The sequence below is a fragment of the Fukomys damarensis genome, unplaced genomic scaffold (genome assembly GCF_012274545.1).
Source record: "Fukomys damarensis isolate Sample0158 unplaced genomic scaffold, DMR_v1.0_HiC HiC_scaffold_15, whole genome shotgun sequence".
Classification (NCBI taxonomy): domain Eukaryota; kingdom Metazoa; phylum Chordata; class Mammalia; order Rodentia; family Bathyergidae; genus Fukomys; species Fukomys damarensis.
Window position 1 is genome coordinate 3434887 of NW_022900927.1, and position 16933 is coordinate 3451819.

The 16933-nt window shown below is 45.8% G+C and overlaps 1 protein-coding gene across 11 annotated transcripts in view; it reads right to left on the reverse strand.

The window, feature by feature from the left end:
- The window catches only part of LOC104875761 (merlin), a 74067-nt gene that overhangs the window by 43450 nt on the left and 13684 nt on the right, over window positions 1-16933 (reverse strand). For 8 of the 11 annotated variants that reach the window (XM_033763528.1, XM_033763534.1, XM_033763532.1 and 5 more), the window contains exons 3-7: window positions 14409-14484; window positions 11057-11191; window positions 6950-7024; window positions 4748-4861; window positions 2215-2337 (exon numbers count right to left, since the gene is read on the reverse strand). In XM_033763528.1, the coding sequence (XP_033619419.1) occupies window positions 2215-2337; window positions 4748-4861; window positions 6950-7024; window positions 11057-11191; window positions 14409-14484 (523 nt within the window). Of the gene's footprint in view, window positions 1-2214; window positions 2338-4747; window positions 4862-6949; window positions 7025-9480; window positions 9603-10085; window positions 10195-11056; window positions 11566-13441; window positions 13637-14408; window positions 14485-16933 lie in introns of those variants that run through there. The other 3 variants (XM_033763536.1, XM_033763535.1, XM_033763537.1) reach the window with 3 other exon arrangements.

Consider the following 16933-nt stretch of genomic DNA (forward strand, 5'->3'; position numbering starts at 1 on the left):
AAAAAAAAAAAAAAAAAAAATTTACTGAGCAAGATATACTGAGGTTGAAATTAATTATGGAGCTCTGTCGACAGACTACATACCTTCTTCTGGGAAATCATGTAATTAATGACCCTACTGCAATCTTTCACATCACTCACAGTGATGCACCTCTGGGCCTATGAGCGGACCCAGTGCCAATCACCACAACTGGCCATGAAATGGGAGAGGTGCTCTGACCAAGCAGTAAATAAGTAAGCAAAACTCACCAAGTTTCCGTTCTCCTCCTTGTTTTCCTGGATCATTGATGGCAAACCTTTTAGAGACTGAGTACCAAACACCAACCCAAACCCACTTATTAATTGCAAAGTGCCAACACTGATGTTAAAACTGAGTGCGGGTTTAGTTTAGAAAAAACAACTCTACATTAACATCTTCTGTCTTAAAAATAAAACCCCCAGTAATACGCACACCATAGGTTCGCCACCACTGGCCTAGATGGTCAACCCGTAATTATGGAGCGCACAATTTCTTCAGTCTGTCAAGCCATTACTCTGGAAGGCCCACCGCATTCAATGAGCCTTAACCGTCATGGAGTTTATTCTCCGGTGGGGGAATGGGAGAAAGAAGACAACGACAGACCAAGAGTAGCAAGGAGCTGACATCTGAAGCACCAGAGGCACAGGACAAATAAGCATCACTGGCAAGCCAGGCAGAGTGGCACTTGCTGTAGTCCCAGGATGAGGCAGGAAGATTGCATAAAGAACAGTCTGGGCAACTTAGCAAGACCCTGTCTCGAATAAAAAGGGCTGGGCGTGTAGCTCAGTGGTAAAGTATTTGCCTAGCATGCTCAGAGCCCTGGGTCCAATCCCCAGTAGCAGGGTGGAGGATGGGAATGCCACTAGTATTTTGAAGTCATACCTTTTTTTTTTTTTTTTTTGTGGAGACTGGGTCTCACTATGCAGTTGAGACTGACCTGGAACTCACTACATAGCCCAGGCTGGTCTCCAACTCACAGCGATCCTCCTGCCTCAGCCTCCTGAGTGCCGGGATTACAGGCGTGCGCCACCATGCCCGGCTTGAAGTCCTATCTTAATGAGAGATTTTTAACTTTGGAAATAGTGTTGCATAAGACTCCATTTAGATTTCCTTTGCAACTACAGAGTGCTTTCAAGTTAACTAGAAGCGAACAGAATTCATCCTCAAGGAGGTTTAAGCTTAGGTTGCTGCTTCTATTCAGGCTTTGTCATCACACCTTTGCAATTTCATCTGACACCAATTCCTTTTGTTGCTGCTGTGCTGTTTTGTTTTTTTGAGACAGGTTCTTGCTCTGTAGTTCAGGCTGGCCTTGAACTCACTATGTCATCCAGTCAGGCCTTGAATTCTCAGCACTATTCCTGCCTCAGCCTTCTCAATGCTAGGATTACAGGCGTGCGCCACCATACCCAGTAAGAGACACCGATTCTCATCACGCAGGTTCAGTTCTGTTCTTAAAGATTATTTCCCATTACAGGATCAAAGGACAGACTACCCAGGGGCAAAACATTTAAGGGCTGGAGATTTAGTTCAGTGGTTCTGCCATTGGCCTGTAAGCGCAAGGACCTGAGTTCAATCCCCATTACCAAAAAACAAACAAACAAATAAATTGGGGTTCAAAAATGGAGGAGGGTTTGTCACTTGGGGGACATGTGGCAATGGCTGGAACATCACAGAGGATGAGGTGACGTTCCTGGCATCTGGCAGACGAAAGCCAGGACACTGCTAACCATCCTTCAATACCGAGAAAAACCCCAGATGATCAGCCCCAGACGGTACTGAGCAGTACTGAGGCGAGGAGCCCTGTTTGAAAGGCAGCCCCAAAGTCAAAGTGGAGTTGGGCTGTTCACGCACCCCACCTAAATCTGCATCCGTCAGCACAGATGTTTCGTGGTGCTGGGGATCAAACCCGGGGCCTCACGTGTAGCAGGCGAGCTCTCTACCACTGAGTCGCACCTCCAGCTCCAGGACTGCTGTTTTTTGTGTGTGGTACTGGGGCTGAAGGCTGGTGCGCTCCACCTCCGAGCTACATCTCCAACTGCTTCTCTTCATTTATTCATTTTATTTGAGACAGGGTCTCACCAAGTGGCCCAAGATGGCCTTGAACTCATAATCCACCTGCCTCAGCCTCCAACGGAAATAAAGCAAACACTGCTCGTTCACAGAAGTCCCCACACGACCTCGGGGCACACAGAAATCCAGCGCTTCGTTGGCCATCGTTGCTTCTTCTTTCATCTGCAGCAGCCTCCTCTCCAACTCGTCTCTCGTGGGCTCGGCCTCCTCCCGCATCTGCTTCTCTCGAGCCAGGCGTTGCCGCTCCATCTGGGGGTGAAGGAGAGCAGCACTGATGCACGCTGCTCCTAAGGCCCCTCCCCGAAACCCCGTCTGAGGGGCCTCCCGCCGAAGGCCCTTCCCTTCTCTTTACTTTTGGCAGCTCGGGTCACTCCTACCACCCACCACCCTGTTTTAAACCAGTCTCTTAAACAGGAGTGGGAAGCTGTGCTCCTTGGAAGAAATTCTAGGAGTGAACAAATAAACAAATGAAGAACAAAACACCGAGTTCGGCATCCGCCTGGACAGAAGGGAACGATCCTATGAGGCGTTCGGCAACAGTGGCCTTGTGATGCCCCTGTTGGTTGGGAAACCTCACACAGCTTCTTCCTGTGGCCCGCGGATCATAATGCAGGTTCCTCCGCCCTGAGCTGCAGCACGCAGGCAGCTCTCTCATCTGGTCAGAGGAGATGTCTCATCGTTTCTAATCCACACAGACCCTTCAAACACCTCCGATCTCATCCACAATAGCTCCACTCCCGTCTCTACCCATGGAGAAGATGGACCCGTGTGTGAGGTATCAGTGGCTCCCACAGTTTCTCACAGGGGAAGCTGCAACAGCCACAGCACAGCCGCACAGGGCCCCCGCAGAGGCAACTCCGGAGCCAGGCAGGGAACACAGCCCCCCATCCTTAAGGCAACAGTACACAGCCTCGCTGCCATGTCCCTGCTGCCTCCCCTGCCTTCCCGATCACCTGCCGAGCTGAATATGGGCACCACACCTAGGACATCGCTAGCCTCTGTGATCCCAGAGTACTATAACTGAGCTCAGAAAGCAGAAGCCGCAAGTGACCACTGCATTATTTTCTGCCTTCAGTGATGAAAGCACATTTAATGACTTCCTTTTTGCTTTAATCTTATCACAAACTCCAGTAAATTTCTAACACCGCTGCTTTTTCTAAATATGAAGCAAAAAAAAAAAAAAAAAAAGTATCGGAACATTAAAGAATAACGCACAGACAAGCAATAAAATACTCTTTAAGTTCTCTGCTTTTCCTCTTGCAGGTTAATGAAAAGCTTGGCCAATTTGTTCCCTAATTTCCATCATATTATTTCCATTTCCATTATTCACCTCTTGAAAAAAGGCCCAGGCAGCACCCTTCAGTTCCCAGCACTACACTTTCCTAGACCTCTTCCCACTAATAAAAGACTTCCCTATCTGCAAAGCAGTTTATCACTTCTAACAAGAATGACCCAGGCTTCAGGCACAACAGGTCTTCTGATCGGAGACAAGGAGGTATCCTTAGCGCCACTTGATGGATGAGAAAATGTGAGACCCACACCCAGTGTCAGATCCAGCTCCAAGGTCACTGCGCTAATGGGCCATGAAGCCCTTGACCTCTAGCTGCTCACAGGCCATGGGGGTGTCTCTTGCCCTAAAGCAGTGAGTGCAGGCTGGGAGGGTATTCAGCTATTCTTTGCCCGGGCCCAGAGGCCTGCATGGTCCTTGACAATTTCAGACCTCTCGCTTCTAAGCTTTGCTCTACTGAGAAAGATGTCAAAGTGAGCCTTCTTCAAGTTGTCACTACGAGCTTATACTGGCTCACTAGCATTTCTGCTTCCAAGAAAACCAATCCCATCAACCCAAAGCACCTCAAAGAGCACATCAATGGCCCACTGTCCCAGAAAGCAAGGAGATGGACAGCTGATAGCTGACTAGACCAAACCCGGCATCTCACGCTAAATCCCGGGGTGGGAAGTCAGCCTCTCTGGGATAGCCAAATCAGACAGCAGCACACAAACTAATTATTACACCTCTGAGCTAGCAAGTCTTGAGAGCAGCCCACTGCACCTGCCGTTACTCTATCTAGCAGTTCAGCCAAAAGCACGATCGATATTCCTAGCAGTGAGGCTCAAATTAGGTGTACGGATTTTGGAGAGTACGGCAGGTCTGTGAGTAGAAAACAATGATGCAGCCCTTCCAGTGTGCTGATAGGTGCTCCTGGCACCTCCCATCGCGTGGTGTGTGCCCAACCTGACCCGCAGTGAGGAAGCGCAGCCTGAGTCTAATTAGCATTCCAGCAGTAAGCAATGAAATGCCGCCATCTACTCCATCACCATCTAATTAGAAAAGGAGCCATGCAAAAAGAAAGACAGCTAGTAGCTGGGGGGACAAAAGCACTCGGCCACCACATTCCAAACCTGTGGTAATCACACTTAATTTCACTTAAGTTTACAAATGACTAGAGATGTTTCCTGTAGATATGCTTTTAGAATGTATTGCTCATTTTCAAGCTAACTTGCCACCAGCTGGCTAGCAACTAATAAAGATCCAACAGGATAAAATAAGAGCCGGCACAGCCATGGTGAAAGGATTCCTACTGGCCCACAACCACTCTTACCTCCTAAGCCACAAGTGACCAAGCAGGGGCATCATCAGTTAAAACAAGGCCTTGCTTACCTGCTTTCTAGCCTTCTCTTCCCTGGCCTGGGCTTTCATCTGCTGAACTTCCAAAGAATCAGCTTTCCTTCGCCTCATAAATAGGTCATGGTTCCCAATACAAAGCTGGAGAATCTATGGCCACAGAAACAAGAAACATGTTAAACCCACAAATACGCTTTGCTGTCCCTCAGTCCGACCCATGCTACAGCATCTTAGGCTCTGCTGGGGAACAGAAAAGCCGAGGAAGGAATGGAAGTAAAATATGAAAGCTCTACTGACAGCCTCTAGTGCTCTGAGCTCTGGAGACGCGCAAAATGAAGAGGCCAGGGCTGGGGATTTAGCTCAGGGGCTCTGTGCCTGCCTTGCAAGTGCAAGGTCGTGAGCTTGATCCCCGGTACCAAAAACAAAACACCCAAAATGAAGAGGCCTCAGATGAGCTAGGAAGTAAAATCCGCCTGTGAAGAGAGGAACAGATACTTTATCATGCCCTTCAGATGCATCATGCCCTCCCAGGTCAAGATGTGCCTCTGCAGATCAGGGAGGACGAGAAAGCCTATTTAGTAACTTGGGCTAGGAAAAACATAAATTGGATCCCTCTCTCACACCAATACACGAAAATGGACTCCAGAAGAATTAAAGATTTGAAAACAAAGATGAAGCCCTCGAAACTTTTCATAGAGAATACAGAAGAATATCTTCGTAATTGTAAGAAAAGGAAAAATACTAAGACACAAAAAGCACCAATGGTTAAGGAAAAGATTCTTATGCTTTTTCACAACAAAATTTTAAAAAATTTCTTTGCAGGCCAGTGATGTAGCTCAGTAGCACACCATGCCTGCCTGGCAAGTGCAAGGTCCTAAGTTCAATCCCAGATACAGGAAAAAAAAAAAAAAAATGTTTCTCACGACATTATAAAAGAAAAGGAAAAACAAATTGTACATTGGGAGAAGACACAACCAATACAAAAAAATAAATTAAAAATCTAAGAGCGTAACAGTCAAAAGACCACTGAAACAAATATCTAACAGACAGGAAATAAAACTGGCCAATAAATATATTCAAAGATGTTCAAGTTATCAGGTATAATTGCTCAGACCTTTAATCCCAGATATTCAGGAAGCTGAGGCAGAGGATCACAAGTTCAAGGTTAGCATGGGGAACCCTGCCTCAAAATGTAAAAAAAAAAAAAAAAAAAAGCCTAAGGACTGGGGACTTAGCTCAGTGGCACTGCGCCTGCCTTGCAAGTGCAAGGTCCTGAGTTCGATCCCCATACCAAAAAAATAATAATGATGATAAAATAAAGCCTGGGAACATAGCTCAGTGTGAGACCCTGGATTTAATCACCAATAGCAAAATTTAAAAAGGATGTTCAATTTCATTGGTAATCATAAAAATGTAAATTAATATGACAAAGAGGGCTGGGAGCGTAGCTCAGTGGTAGAATATTTGCTCGGTATGCATGAGGCCTGGCTTCAATCTTCAGTATGGGGAAAAAAATTTAGGTTTCACTCTACAGCTTAAGCTAAAAAAAAACAAACAAAAAACTGTACCAAGTGAGCTGTCATTCTATAGCCTACAATCCTAGCTACGTAAATCTGAGTCTAGAATCCCAGCACCCTGGGAAGCCAAAGCAACAGGTTCACAACTTGGAGCCAGCCTGGGCAACTTAGTGGTTTAGCAAGACCAAGTCTCAAAATAAAAAAATACAGTGCGGATATAGCTTAATGTGAACGTCCTCAGTTCAATCCACAGCACAAATAGACAGAGGGTGGGATTTAGCTCAGTGGTAGAGCTAAAGGCCCGGGGTTCAGTCTTTAGCACCAAAACTTAAAAAAAGAAGAACAATGCCGGGTGAGGTGGCGCACACCTGTAATCCCAGCACTCGGGAGGCTGAGGCAGGAGGACTGCTGTGAGTTCGAGACCAGCCTGGGCTACATAGTGAGTTCCAGGTCAGTCTCAACTACATAGTGAGACCCTGTCTCAAAGACTCAAAGAGAAAAAGGTAAAAAACCAGATAGATAGAAAGATAGATGACTGGGGCTCGAAGTGAGGCGCAGTGGTAGAGCACACGACTATCATGTGCAAGGCCTGGGTTCAATCCCCCATACTATAAGAAAAGAAAAAACAGAAACATGTCACTCTGGCATTCTTTAAAAAGCAGCACTCAATTTTTCAGAAAAGCAACAGTTATCAGTAATGAAACCCAGAATCTCACCTTACCAGTTTATTAACTCGAAGCTTTGAGGAGTTAAATTTGAAGACATCGATTTTCTTATCCAGTGGTTTAATAGTAAACTGAAAGAAGAAAGTAGAAAATAGTTTCACCGTGACAACCTACATTGCTACCACCAGTGAGGAAATTCCACAAAGGCAGCAACCACAGGGAGCACAGTCTAGCATGAGGCTGCCTTGCCCTGGCTTCCTGGTGCCCAGGCACAAAGTCCGTGAATCAGGAATGTCACGGGTACGAGGTCTGGGGCTTTGGAGGCTCAGGGTCCTAAACCGTCTTGGGTAGCTGCGAGGAAGGGATGTATGCTGACCTTAAATTAGAACCTAGGATGAGTCCACCCTGAGGCTGACAGTGGAGGGCCACACAGTCTAAGAAGGCACAGCTCCGGCCTTCAGGACGCTCAGAACCTCACAGAAACTAGACTAACAGCAGCTGATTACTCACGAAATGACACAATACATCACTGTCTTACGGGTGGTACACATCATAAACATCCATCACAAATGCTTGGAGTAGACTCAGCTCGTGCAGGAGGGGACTAGAGCTGGTGTTAGATGAATACGACAAGGGACGTGAGTGCAGATCGGCGGTGAAGGGCTTGCTCACATGCGCAGTCTTAGGTTCCATCCCCAGTACTGCAAAAACAAGAGTGGGGTGGGGAAGGCCATGACAGAGCAGCTACAAGGCAGGGGGGCATTCTAGATCGGGCAAGCAGTAGCAATACAGTAGAGACAGGGGTAGAGACAGGAAAGGGGCGAGGAGAGTTATTGAGTTTTTGGAGTTAATGATACAGCGGGCTTAGACTGGGACGGAGGCAGGGGTGGGCTGTGGGGGTGATGGTGAGGAGTAAAAGACAGGGGTTTAGATTTAATATGACAGGATACAGGCAGTGGCTATGGCCTCCAAATGAAGGATAATTCGATAAAAGCTATTAATAGCATGAATAAAAATGGATTGTGTACAACAGAAAAACATAGTTCCTGAACTCAAAGTGTACAGAAAAATGAATAATGAAGACAGGAGAGGAACTTAGGAGAAACCAGGGCCAGGCTCCTAGCTGGAAAGAACAAATGTGATCACCACTCTCAACCACTACTGAGGGCCCAGACACATCCGAGAGTCCAAATCCCAGCACTTGGGAGGCCGTGGCAACAGGATCACTGTGAGTTTGAGGCCAGCCTGGGCTACATAGTGAGTTCAGGGCCAGCCTGAACTACAAAGGGAGACCCTGCCTCAAAAATCCAAAACAAACAAAATCATGTTGGTGATAGGAAAGGGGATCAGGGTATTGGGGAATGTGGAAATGATCAAGATATTCTTTATGCACATGCCAATTCCCCAAAATGAATGTAATTATGATGTGTTGCAAACATAATGATAATAAAGAAAAATTGGGAGAAGCCTATCGAAACTGGGTGTGGTAGTGCATGTCTGTAATGTCAGTACTCTGGGAGGCTGAGGCAGGAGGATTCCAAGTTCGACCCTAGCCCAGGCAATTTAGCAACTTAGCAGGACCCTCTCTCAAAAATGAAAAAATAAAAGGGCTAGAGATGCAGTTCAGTGCAAAGGCCCCAGATTAAGTCCCCTATCCTAGGGAGGGGAGCATACCCATTCCTAAGAAAGTCTTGCTTAGCCACCGCCAAAACTGAAAAAAAAAGGGAGGGGGGGATTACTGGACTGGGGATAGCTCAGTAGAAGGGCACGTATCTAGCATGCGTGAATCCCTGGGTTTGATCCCCAGCACCACAACCTCCCCCCAATAAAATCCCAAATATCAAAACTAACAAAAAGACTGACTTAGCAGATACACATAACTCGTCATATTGTTCAACAAGGGATTAGCACACTGAGGACAGAATGTGATTCTTTGTTCAGCTTTTGGCCAAGTTAGCATAGAAGCAGTATCGCCCTTTCTGTAGGCTGCTATTTATGAATTCCCTGAGCTTATTTCTGGACTTGCTGTCAAACTCCAGAGCTGTCAGTGGGAAACCACAAGTAGTGGGGAAACCACAGGCTCCGCGCTATGCCAGGGCATACACAAAGAATCAATGGAGGACTTAAAATAAACTAACGCTTCTGCTTTGACAGCATAGCTGTCTGGCATAACTACCAAGACTTCCTCCTATTATGCCAAGGCAGTTGGAGGCCTGCTTACCACCTGAATTACGGCCATGATGGAGGATGATGGTACCTCGCCCCTGGAGAGGGCAGATTATAGAGTTTGTTGTGTGAGGCCACACTAGGGGAGACTTTAATCCTTGGATTCTCTGCAAAATGAGTGTTTAGGGAGCTTTATTGCACAAATGTGTGTTGTGCAGTAAAAAGACTTATGAAATTGGGAGGCGAAGAACTCCACACTGCACCGCATCTATATAGCTTTTTCCAATTTAGGTACTTTATAAAAAGAACTGTCTGGGGCCGGCGATTTAGCTCAGTGGTTCCACCACCAAGCGCAAGGACCCGAGTTCGATCCCTGGTACCAAAAAAGAACTACCTCATACTCATCTCCCGAGCTACCTACTTTAAAAGCTTCAAAGTCAGAATGTTTGGAATTAAGAAGCTCAATTGCCTTGATCAAGCACGACTGCATACATCCTATTCATGGACTGGAAACCAGGGCCTGGTGTTCCTTTCCTTGAGTTTCTACGATGAAACAGAAAATAGAAAATATGCTTCGGGCTTTGGGCTCTGCAGGCAACAAATGAAGCTAGCATCGCTATTCACGCTGCACTCTGTGCCTTGAATGCGACATAGTAAGGCACCGAGCACAGGCTAGATCTGCCCACCCCCCACCCGGGCCTATCGCCTTGTGTTCTCAGGATCCAGCCTCTGCTCTGCCCAGAAAAGCAGGGGCTGTGGCATCCATCAGCCACCCTCGGGTCCCAGCCCCTGCTACTTCATTCATCAAATCCAAGCCTCTGGATTCCTCTGCATCTCTGCTTCCTGCTGTAACACAGATACTAGAAACACAGCCCCTGCGCCTTTGCAGTAGGATTCTTACCAGGATTAAATAAAGTGCAAAAGTGCTTGTAAGTGGAAGTATTCTCTCTCTCTCTCCCCTCCCCTTCCTCCTTTTCCTCCTCTTCCTCGTCTTCACGATCATCCTTTCCCACTGCGCTCACTCACCACAGCAGTCAAACCATTCCTCAACGGTAACTTCCTAGAAGGCTGGGATGAGGTTTTCCTCCATCTTTGTTGACCCCGTGAAACCCAGCACAGAGCAGATGCCCAGCAATTCCTTGCAAATGAATGAGGAAGGGCTAGGGTATGGCTCAGTGGTACAGCGCTTATCTAGCACGCATAAGGCTCGGCACCGTTAGAAAATAAACACATAAATAAGTAAACAAGGAAACCTAGGACTGTGGCATTTGGGAAGAGCCATCTTATACAGAGAAATAGGAGAATTCTAGGAGTGCTCACCCCAGTTATTCAAATTTAATTATCCTTCAATTCTTGCATGTTAGTGTGATATCGTTATTCATTATTGCTGAAAAAGACACACATATTTGTGGGCATACCTGGGTGTTTCTCCACATGGGTCAAGCTCTGGACACTAAGAGAGGGCTCACTAAAGACCACGAGTAAAATACAAAGAGAATTTATCTCCAGAAATAAAAAGTCAAGTAATAAGAAAATGTTCTTCTTGGCTGGGTGTGGTGGTGCACACCTGTAATCCCAGCACTCGGGAGGCTGAGGCAGGAGGATCGCTGTGAGGTCGAGACCAGAGACTGGGTTACACAGTGAGTTCCAGGGCAGTCTCAACTACATAGTGACACCCTGTCTCAAAAAAACAAAACAATAACAACCAAAAAATGTTCTTCTTTTCTTTTTTAGTTTTCTTCGGGGTTTACCTCTGACAAGGTAAGCCTCCCAGTTTTTTGATAGTCAATAGCGGGGCCTCATAATGCCCTTTGAAAAAAAGACGCCAATACTGCTCTATAAATATTTTAAAAATCAACAACCAAAATCTCAAAGCCTGGAGAGTAAGGGACTTTTACAGATAATGAGAAAGGGGCCCGGCAAGGGAGAGAGATGGGAAAGATCTTTCGCTGGGCCACGGGCCCACCCGTGGCGTCTGCAGTACAGACATATCCTACCTCCTTGTCACTGTATGAAATGTTTCGGATTTCATTCCACGGGAAGGAGATCTTGGGGGTCAGCCTCTTCTCGGGGTCATAGATGTGCAGTCCCAGAGCATCCACTCCAAGCAGCAGCTCTGTGCCCTTTTTATTCTGCAGAGTCAATAAAGAGCAGGCGCTGTCGGCTTCAGCTGGAGATTTTGCTCAACTTTCCAAAGAACCTGGCTCACACTGTTACATCTGACAAGTTTCAACAGGTCCCCACAGAAATCATAGCTGTCTTGTGACGCAGGAGGCTTCTAGCTTCCACAAGGGGGACAGGGGCAGAGGCAAAACTGCACCATCCTTGGAACGTGGGTTACCTGCAAGGGTCACTGCGGGCTTTCCTCACTGGCTCAGTGGCTAAAGGAAGAATAATCTAAGTGTTTTACTTCTAATTAAATAACTAGGTTAACACAGATGTAGAGTTAAAACCTGTAGGTTAAAAAACAAACAAACAACAAACAAACAAACAAAACCTATAGGTTTAAGGGCCAGCGATTTAGCTCAGTGGCACCACACCTGCCTTGCAAGCACAAGGCCCTAAATTCAATCCCAAGGCACAAGGCCCTAAATTCAATGCCCCATAACAGCAACAACAAAAACAACCTGTAGGTTTAAGCATTTCTTATGTTAAAAGAAAAGTTGTTGGATGCTGGCGGTGTTGTTTAGTGGTAAGGCACTTGCCTGGTATGCCTAAGGCCCTGGGTTTGTTCCCCAACATCTACAAAAAAAGAGGAAAAGAAAAGGAAAAAAAAGATTGTTGGATTGCTAGATAGAAAATTTTAAGTGCTGGGACTAGATGGCCTCATGTTTAGGTTACAGTGCATTATTCTGTATGTTATACTTCAATATGGTAAAATGTTTACTGTAGCATCTGGGAACGTAGGCATTCACTGAAATATTCTTTTAGTTTTTCTGTATGTTTGCAATGTTTACTAATTAAATATTAGAAAAATATACCCAAATGAATTACGTACAATTTGCACCTCAGTGAAGCTTTTCAAAACACTGACAGCCCGGGTATATGCAACACCTCTGACAGTGGGTCTGGCCAGCAGTCAGGGCCAAGGGCCCTGGACCGCACATCACCAAGGCAGCCATGGACGAGTTGGGCCCCACCCTCGCTGACAGGCCCATCTGCCAGCTCCGTCGTCCAGGCCTTTGTTTTATGGTGGAAGGAAACTCCCCCACATGAGGACATCACAACTCCTAACCCCTTGCTGACAACAAGGAAATTGAAACGAGACTCTAGGGTAGGAAAACAGATCTGCAGAGAGAAAAGGTGCTTGCTTGGACTGTGACAAGAAGTGCCAGATAATCTAACAGCAGATGTCCGATGGAGATGCAAGCTCTCCAAGATAAATCTCTTTACACCTTCTAACACCTGAAGTCAGGCACTGTCACCAAGCCATGAGAGTCTTCTGCTTGTCCGCAAAGTGTTTAAAACTACAGTATTAGGCTTTGAATTCTTGCACTGCATTTTAGAAAACAAGGTATTTCGTCATGTTTCTATTCAGTTTCAATTGAGAATAAAGAGGGATTCTCCCTTCTGCCTTCCATCATCGCAAGCCTGATATTTCTAGAGATTAAAGAGGGGTGGACGCATTCCCTTTTAAATTGCTTTAATCACGTGGTACCTAACTACTATGTAGAAAAAAAAATTTGGGGGGGGTACCGGGATCAAACTCAGGACTCTGCGCTTGCGAGGTTAGGTACAGCGCAACTGAGCTAAATCCCTGGTCCAATATGCATAATTTTTATGTTTCTATATATCAGTTAAAAATTTAAATTTAAAGGGTCAGGGATTTAGCTCAGTGGCACAGTGCCTGCCTCACAAGCGCAAGGTCCAGAGTTTGATCCCTGGTACCCCCCCAAAAAGTTTCTTTTAAGTATATATCTTTCTTAGTTAATGGTAGAATTCTACAACCTCTAACATAAAGCCACTAAAATAAATCTTTAACTTTGGCTATTGTTCAATATAAGAAACACACAAATAGTATATGTTGGTCTGACTGATACAGAATATTCCTTACTGAGAAACTGGCCTACTGGTTCGGTTTGGTTTGGTTTGGTTCCAAGGGTTGAACTCAGGACCTTGTGCTTGTGAGGCCGGAGGTGGTACCACTAAGCTAAATCCCCAGCCTGCTTTTTGGTTTTTTGAGGATTAGAAAACTGTAATTTTCTAGAATCTGGGCAGTGGGCATATGAGGCAAGAGGACTTAGGCTGACACAGAAATGTGTTACATCAGCCTGACCTTAACAAAACAATTGTGAAATTTCTAAAAATGACTTTTTGCATTATTAAGGAACATCTTTTAGGAACTTGTTTGCTATATGAAATAATATAACATTTCACTGTACCTTATTTTTTTGCAAAGTAACCCATAAACATAGTAATGCCTTGGCTCCCAGATGCTTCTGTTTGTGAACAATTCAGTTTGCAAACAGAAGCTTTCCGGCAAAATTCTGCTTCCGTTCATAAATTCTGCATCGGGTGACACATAAGACCACGTCCACCTTCCCCACACAAACAGAACACAGCCATCTTCCCCACAACTGTAACAAAAATAAAGTTCGTCAACCAAGGTACCACTGTATCTCCACATAGGAAACTAATAAACTAAGTAGAAAGTTATTCCAGAATGTTGAAAATGTTTCAGTTTACCCAAATTTCGTGTGAAAAGTGAAGAAATACTAAAAAGGAAAGCATAACTGCGATCAGAGAGGTAGACGACTGTGGCCAATCGTTTTACCAGCCACGAAATATGAAATGCTTAGCACGTTGCACTCATTCCTTTGGGAAAAGCTGCCTATATGGTGCACCCAGCACCCAAACCCACCCAAGGGAGAAAGCTCTGCTAAAGGGGCAGGCACGAGCTGAACACAGATGCCTCTCTGCAGAAGAGATGGGTTCCCAGGGGACAGCAGACCATTCATGGTCTAAAAAGAAAACCAATTAGCCTCATAGTGAGAACAAGAATCCCACCCAAACAAATCAGCAATCTATAAAAGCAGCTCTACTCTCCAGGGACCCCCGGGAAAGACAGTTATTTCTAGGTGCTCCCTAGATCTCACAGAGCCTGAAATAATCAAATGTTAGACTCCCCGCATTCTAACAGGTTTCTGCTGAGAGCAGGAGGCCGAAGTTCCCCAAGGCTCAACTGACACTTAATTACCTATGGTGTCATTTGAAGTCCAAAAATAGACAATGAGCCCCTTCTTCTGTACCACTGAACCACAAAAGACTCTACCACCCTGGGATAAAGGGTAACCCAAGTGGGCCAGTATCTGTTTGCCGGCCAGGGAACTCGGGGAGGCTTCAACACACCCGGATTGCAAAGTAGTTCACACCATACATTTCCAGGTCCTGAGCTATCTTCAAATACTCCATTTCAGCTTCGTCCCTGTGAGGAGAATGGAAAACACAGTCACTGGAGTACGGGACAAAGGTGAGGGGCTCCGCCAAGCAGAACATTCTGACCCTGACACCCTGCAGGGAAGATGGGAGAAAAGCGGACGGTGGCAAAGCACAGCCTAACCCTAAGTCTATCAGACACAAACAGAAGTTCCCGTTCCTGTACAAGTAAGAAAACAGATTCATTATGCTGCCTCTTGGCTTCAATTTCACACTTCACTCTTGGTGAACAGTGACACCTGTCTCAAACGATTCAAGGAAAGTACACGGGGGCTGGAGGGACAGCTCAGTAGTACAGCACCGCCTAGGATGGGCATGGCCTGGGTTCAAACCTCAGCACCCCAAAGAGAGAAATATATAGTATGTTATCTTGTACTCTCAAATGGGTTTCGGTGTTCAGATTTTATTTAAGTTGTCTTGTCTTGGTGTACGTTCTACTAGGTGTATATATACATATACATACATTATACATGTGCATCTATCTATGGATAGATAGATAGAGATAGAGATGCTTTGGTTTTGTTTGGTTGTTTGTTTTGGTACCGGAGATCGAACTCAGGTCCTTGCATTAGCAAGGCAGGCAGTGGAACCACTGAGCTAAATCCCTGGCCCCTGTTTTTGCTTTTGAGACAAAGTCTCGCTAGGCAGTTCAGGCTGGCTTTGAACTCACAGCGATCCTCCTGCCTTGGCCTCCCAAGTGCTAGGACTAAGGATCCAGGACCACCACGCCTGGCTCTTTGTGCACTTCTTAAACCTAGGTTTTAGTAATGAACAATTCTCCCCATCAGCTACCTGACAGCTATTTTCCTGATTTAATTTCTTGGGGTATTGTTGGAAGTTAGGGCAAGAGCTATCTGAGCTGTAAAACCCAAGCCAGGTCACCACTTATGTCAAATGTAAGCTCTTGGGGGTAGGAATACATCTCAGTGGTAGAGAGTATTTTAGTGTACGTGACACCTTGGGTTCCAGCCCTAGTGCTCCAACCAACCAATCAACCTAGGAAGTAAGCTCTTGAAGTAGCAGTGACTTGTAAAAAACTCCCAAATAAGTAATAGTACTAAAATATTTTAATACAAGCCTTCCTATGACCGTGTCCTTTTGTCTTTCTCTCTCATCTCAAAATGCTCTCAAACGGATTTTAAAAATTCACCCTGAGAGAACACCAAGTGTTGGCAAGCAATGGAAGAACCGGAAATCACACACACTGCTGAGGTAAACTGGTACAATTACATTGGGGAACTGTTTGACATTAGTGGAACAGCAAAAAACCAGGAGACAACTGAATAACCTAAATGTCCTTCACTAGTAGAATGAATGAATAATTTGCGGCATTCTGCACGAAAACGAGAAAATGTGTCACACGCCACAAACCCAAATCTCATAATAGGATGCTGAGTAAAAGACAGGCACAAAAAAATAGGAACTGATTTCGTGTAGTTTAAAATGGGCAACGCTGGGCTGGAGGTATAGCTTGGCGGTATGGCGGTTGCCTAGTACATGCAAGTCCCTGAATTTGCTCTCCAGTACTGCAAATCAAAATAAAATGGGTAATGCCTATGGCATTAAAAATCAGGAGACAGGGGCTGGGGATTTAGCTCAGTGGTTCTACCGGCTGCCTCGCAAGCCCAAGGACTCCAGTTCAATGCCCAGCATCTACATAAATAAATAAATTAATTAATTAATTAAAGTAAAATCAGGAGACTGGGCCAGGGATTTATAGCTCAGTGGTACCGTGCCTGCCTTGCAAGAGAAGGGTCTTGAATTAGATCCCCAGTATTTTAAAAAAAAAAAATCAGAGACTACCTTTGAGGAGAAAGGCAGCAGGGAGAAGATCATGGGCTGTTTCTTTCCCGAGGGTTATGTGTCATTTCACTTAGTGATCATTGGTTACGTACCATCTTTGAGATTTATCCACTTTTTGATATGCGTGCTCTATTTTTTGAAAAAGTATGTGGTAGGAGGTTGACTTTTAAGAAGAGAAAAAAAAAAAAGTGAATACAAAGACGATCAATTCCTAAAGCCTTCAGGAAATGCTAATAATAATGTAAGATAGGAATCTCACCTTTTAGTTTACAAAAATTATAGATTGGCCATCGCTCAAGCGCCGGGAAGGTAGGCCGCCCCGATCCACCTCCGGAAGGAGAACCACGCCTGCTCCCGACCCAGCCGCCATCCCTCAAGCGCCGGGAAGGTAGGCCGGCCCCGATCCACCCCGGGAAGGAGAACCACGCCTGCTCCCGACCCAGCAGCCATCGCTCAAGTGCCGGGAAGGTAGCCGCGCGGGTGCCCCTGAACCGCCATAACCCTCCCCCCGCCCACCCGCACTCTCGACCTCCTGACTGTGCAAGTCTTTGGACCCACTCTGCAGAGGCAGAGGTGGTCATCAAGGGTATTTTTCCGAGTTCCCAACTTTGAACATCTTTAAAGAAAGGGCGTGG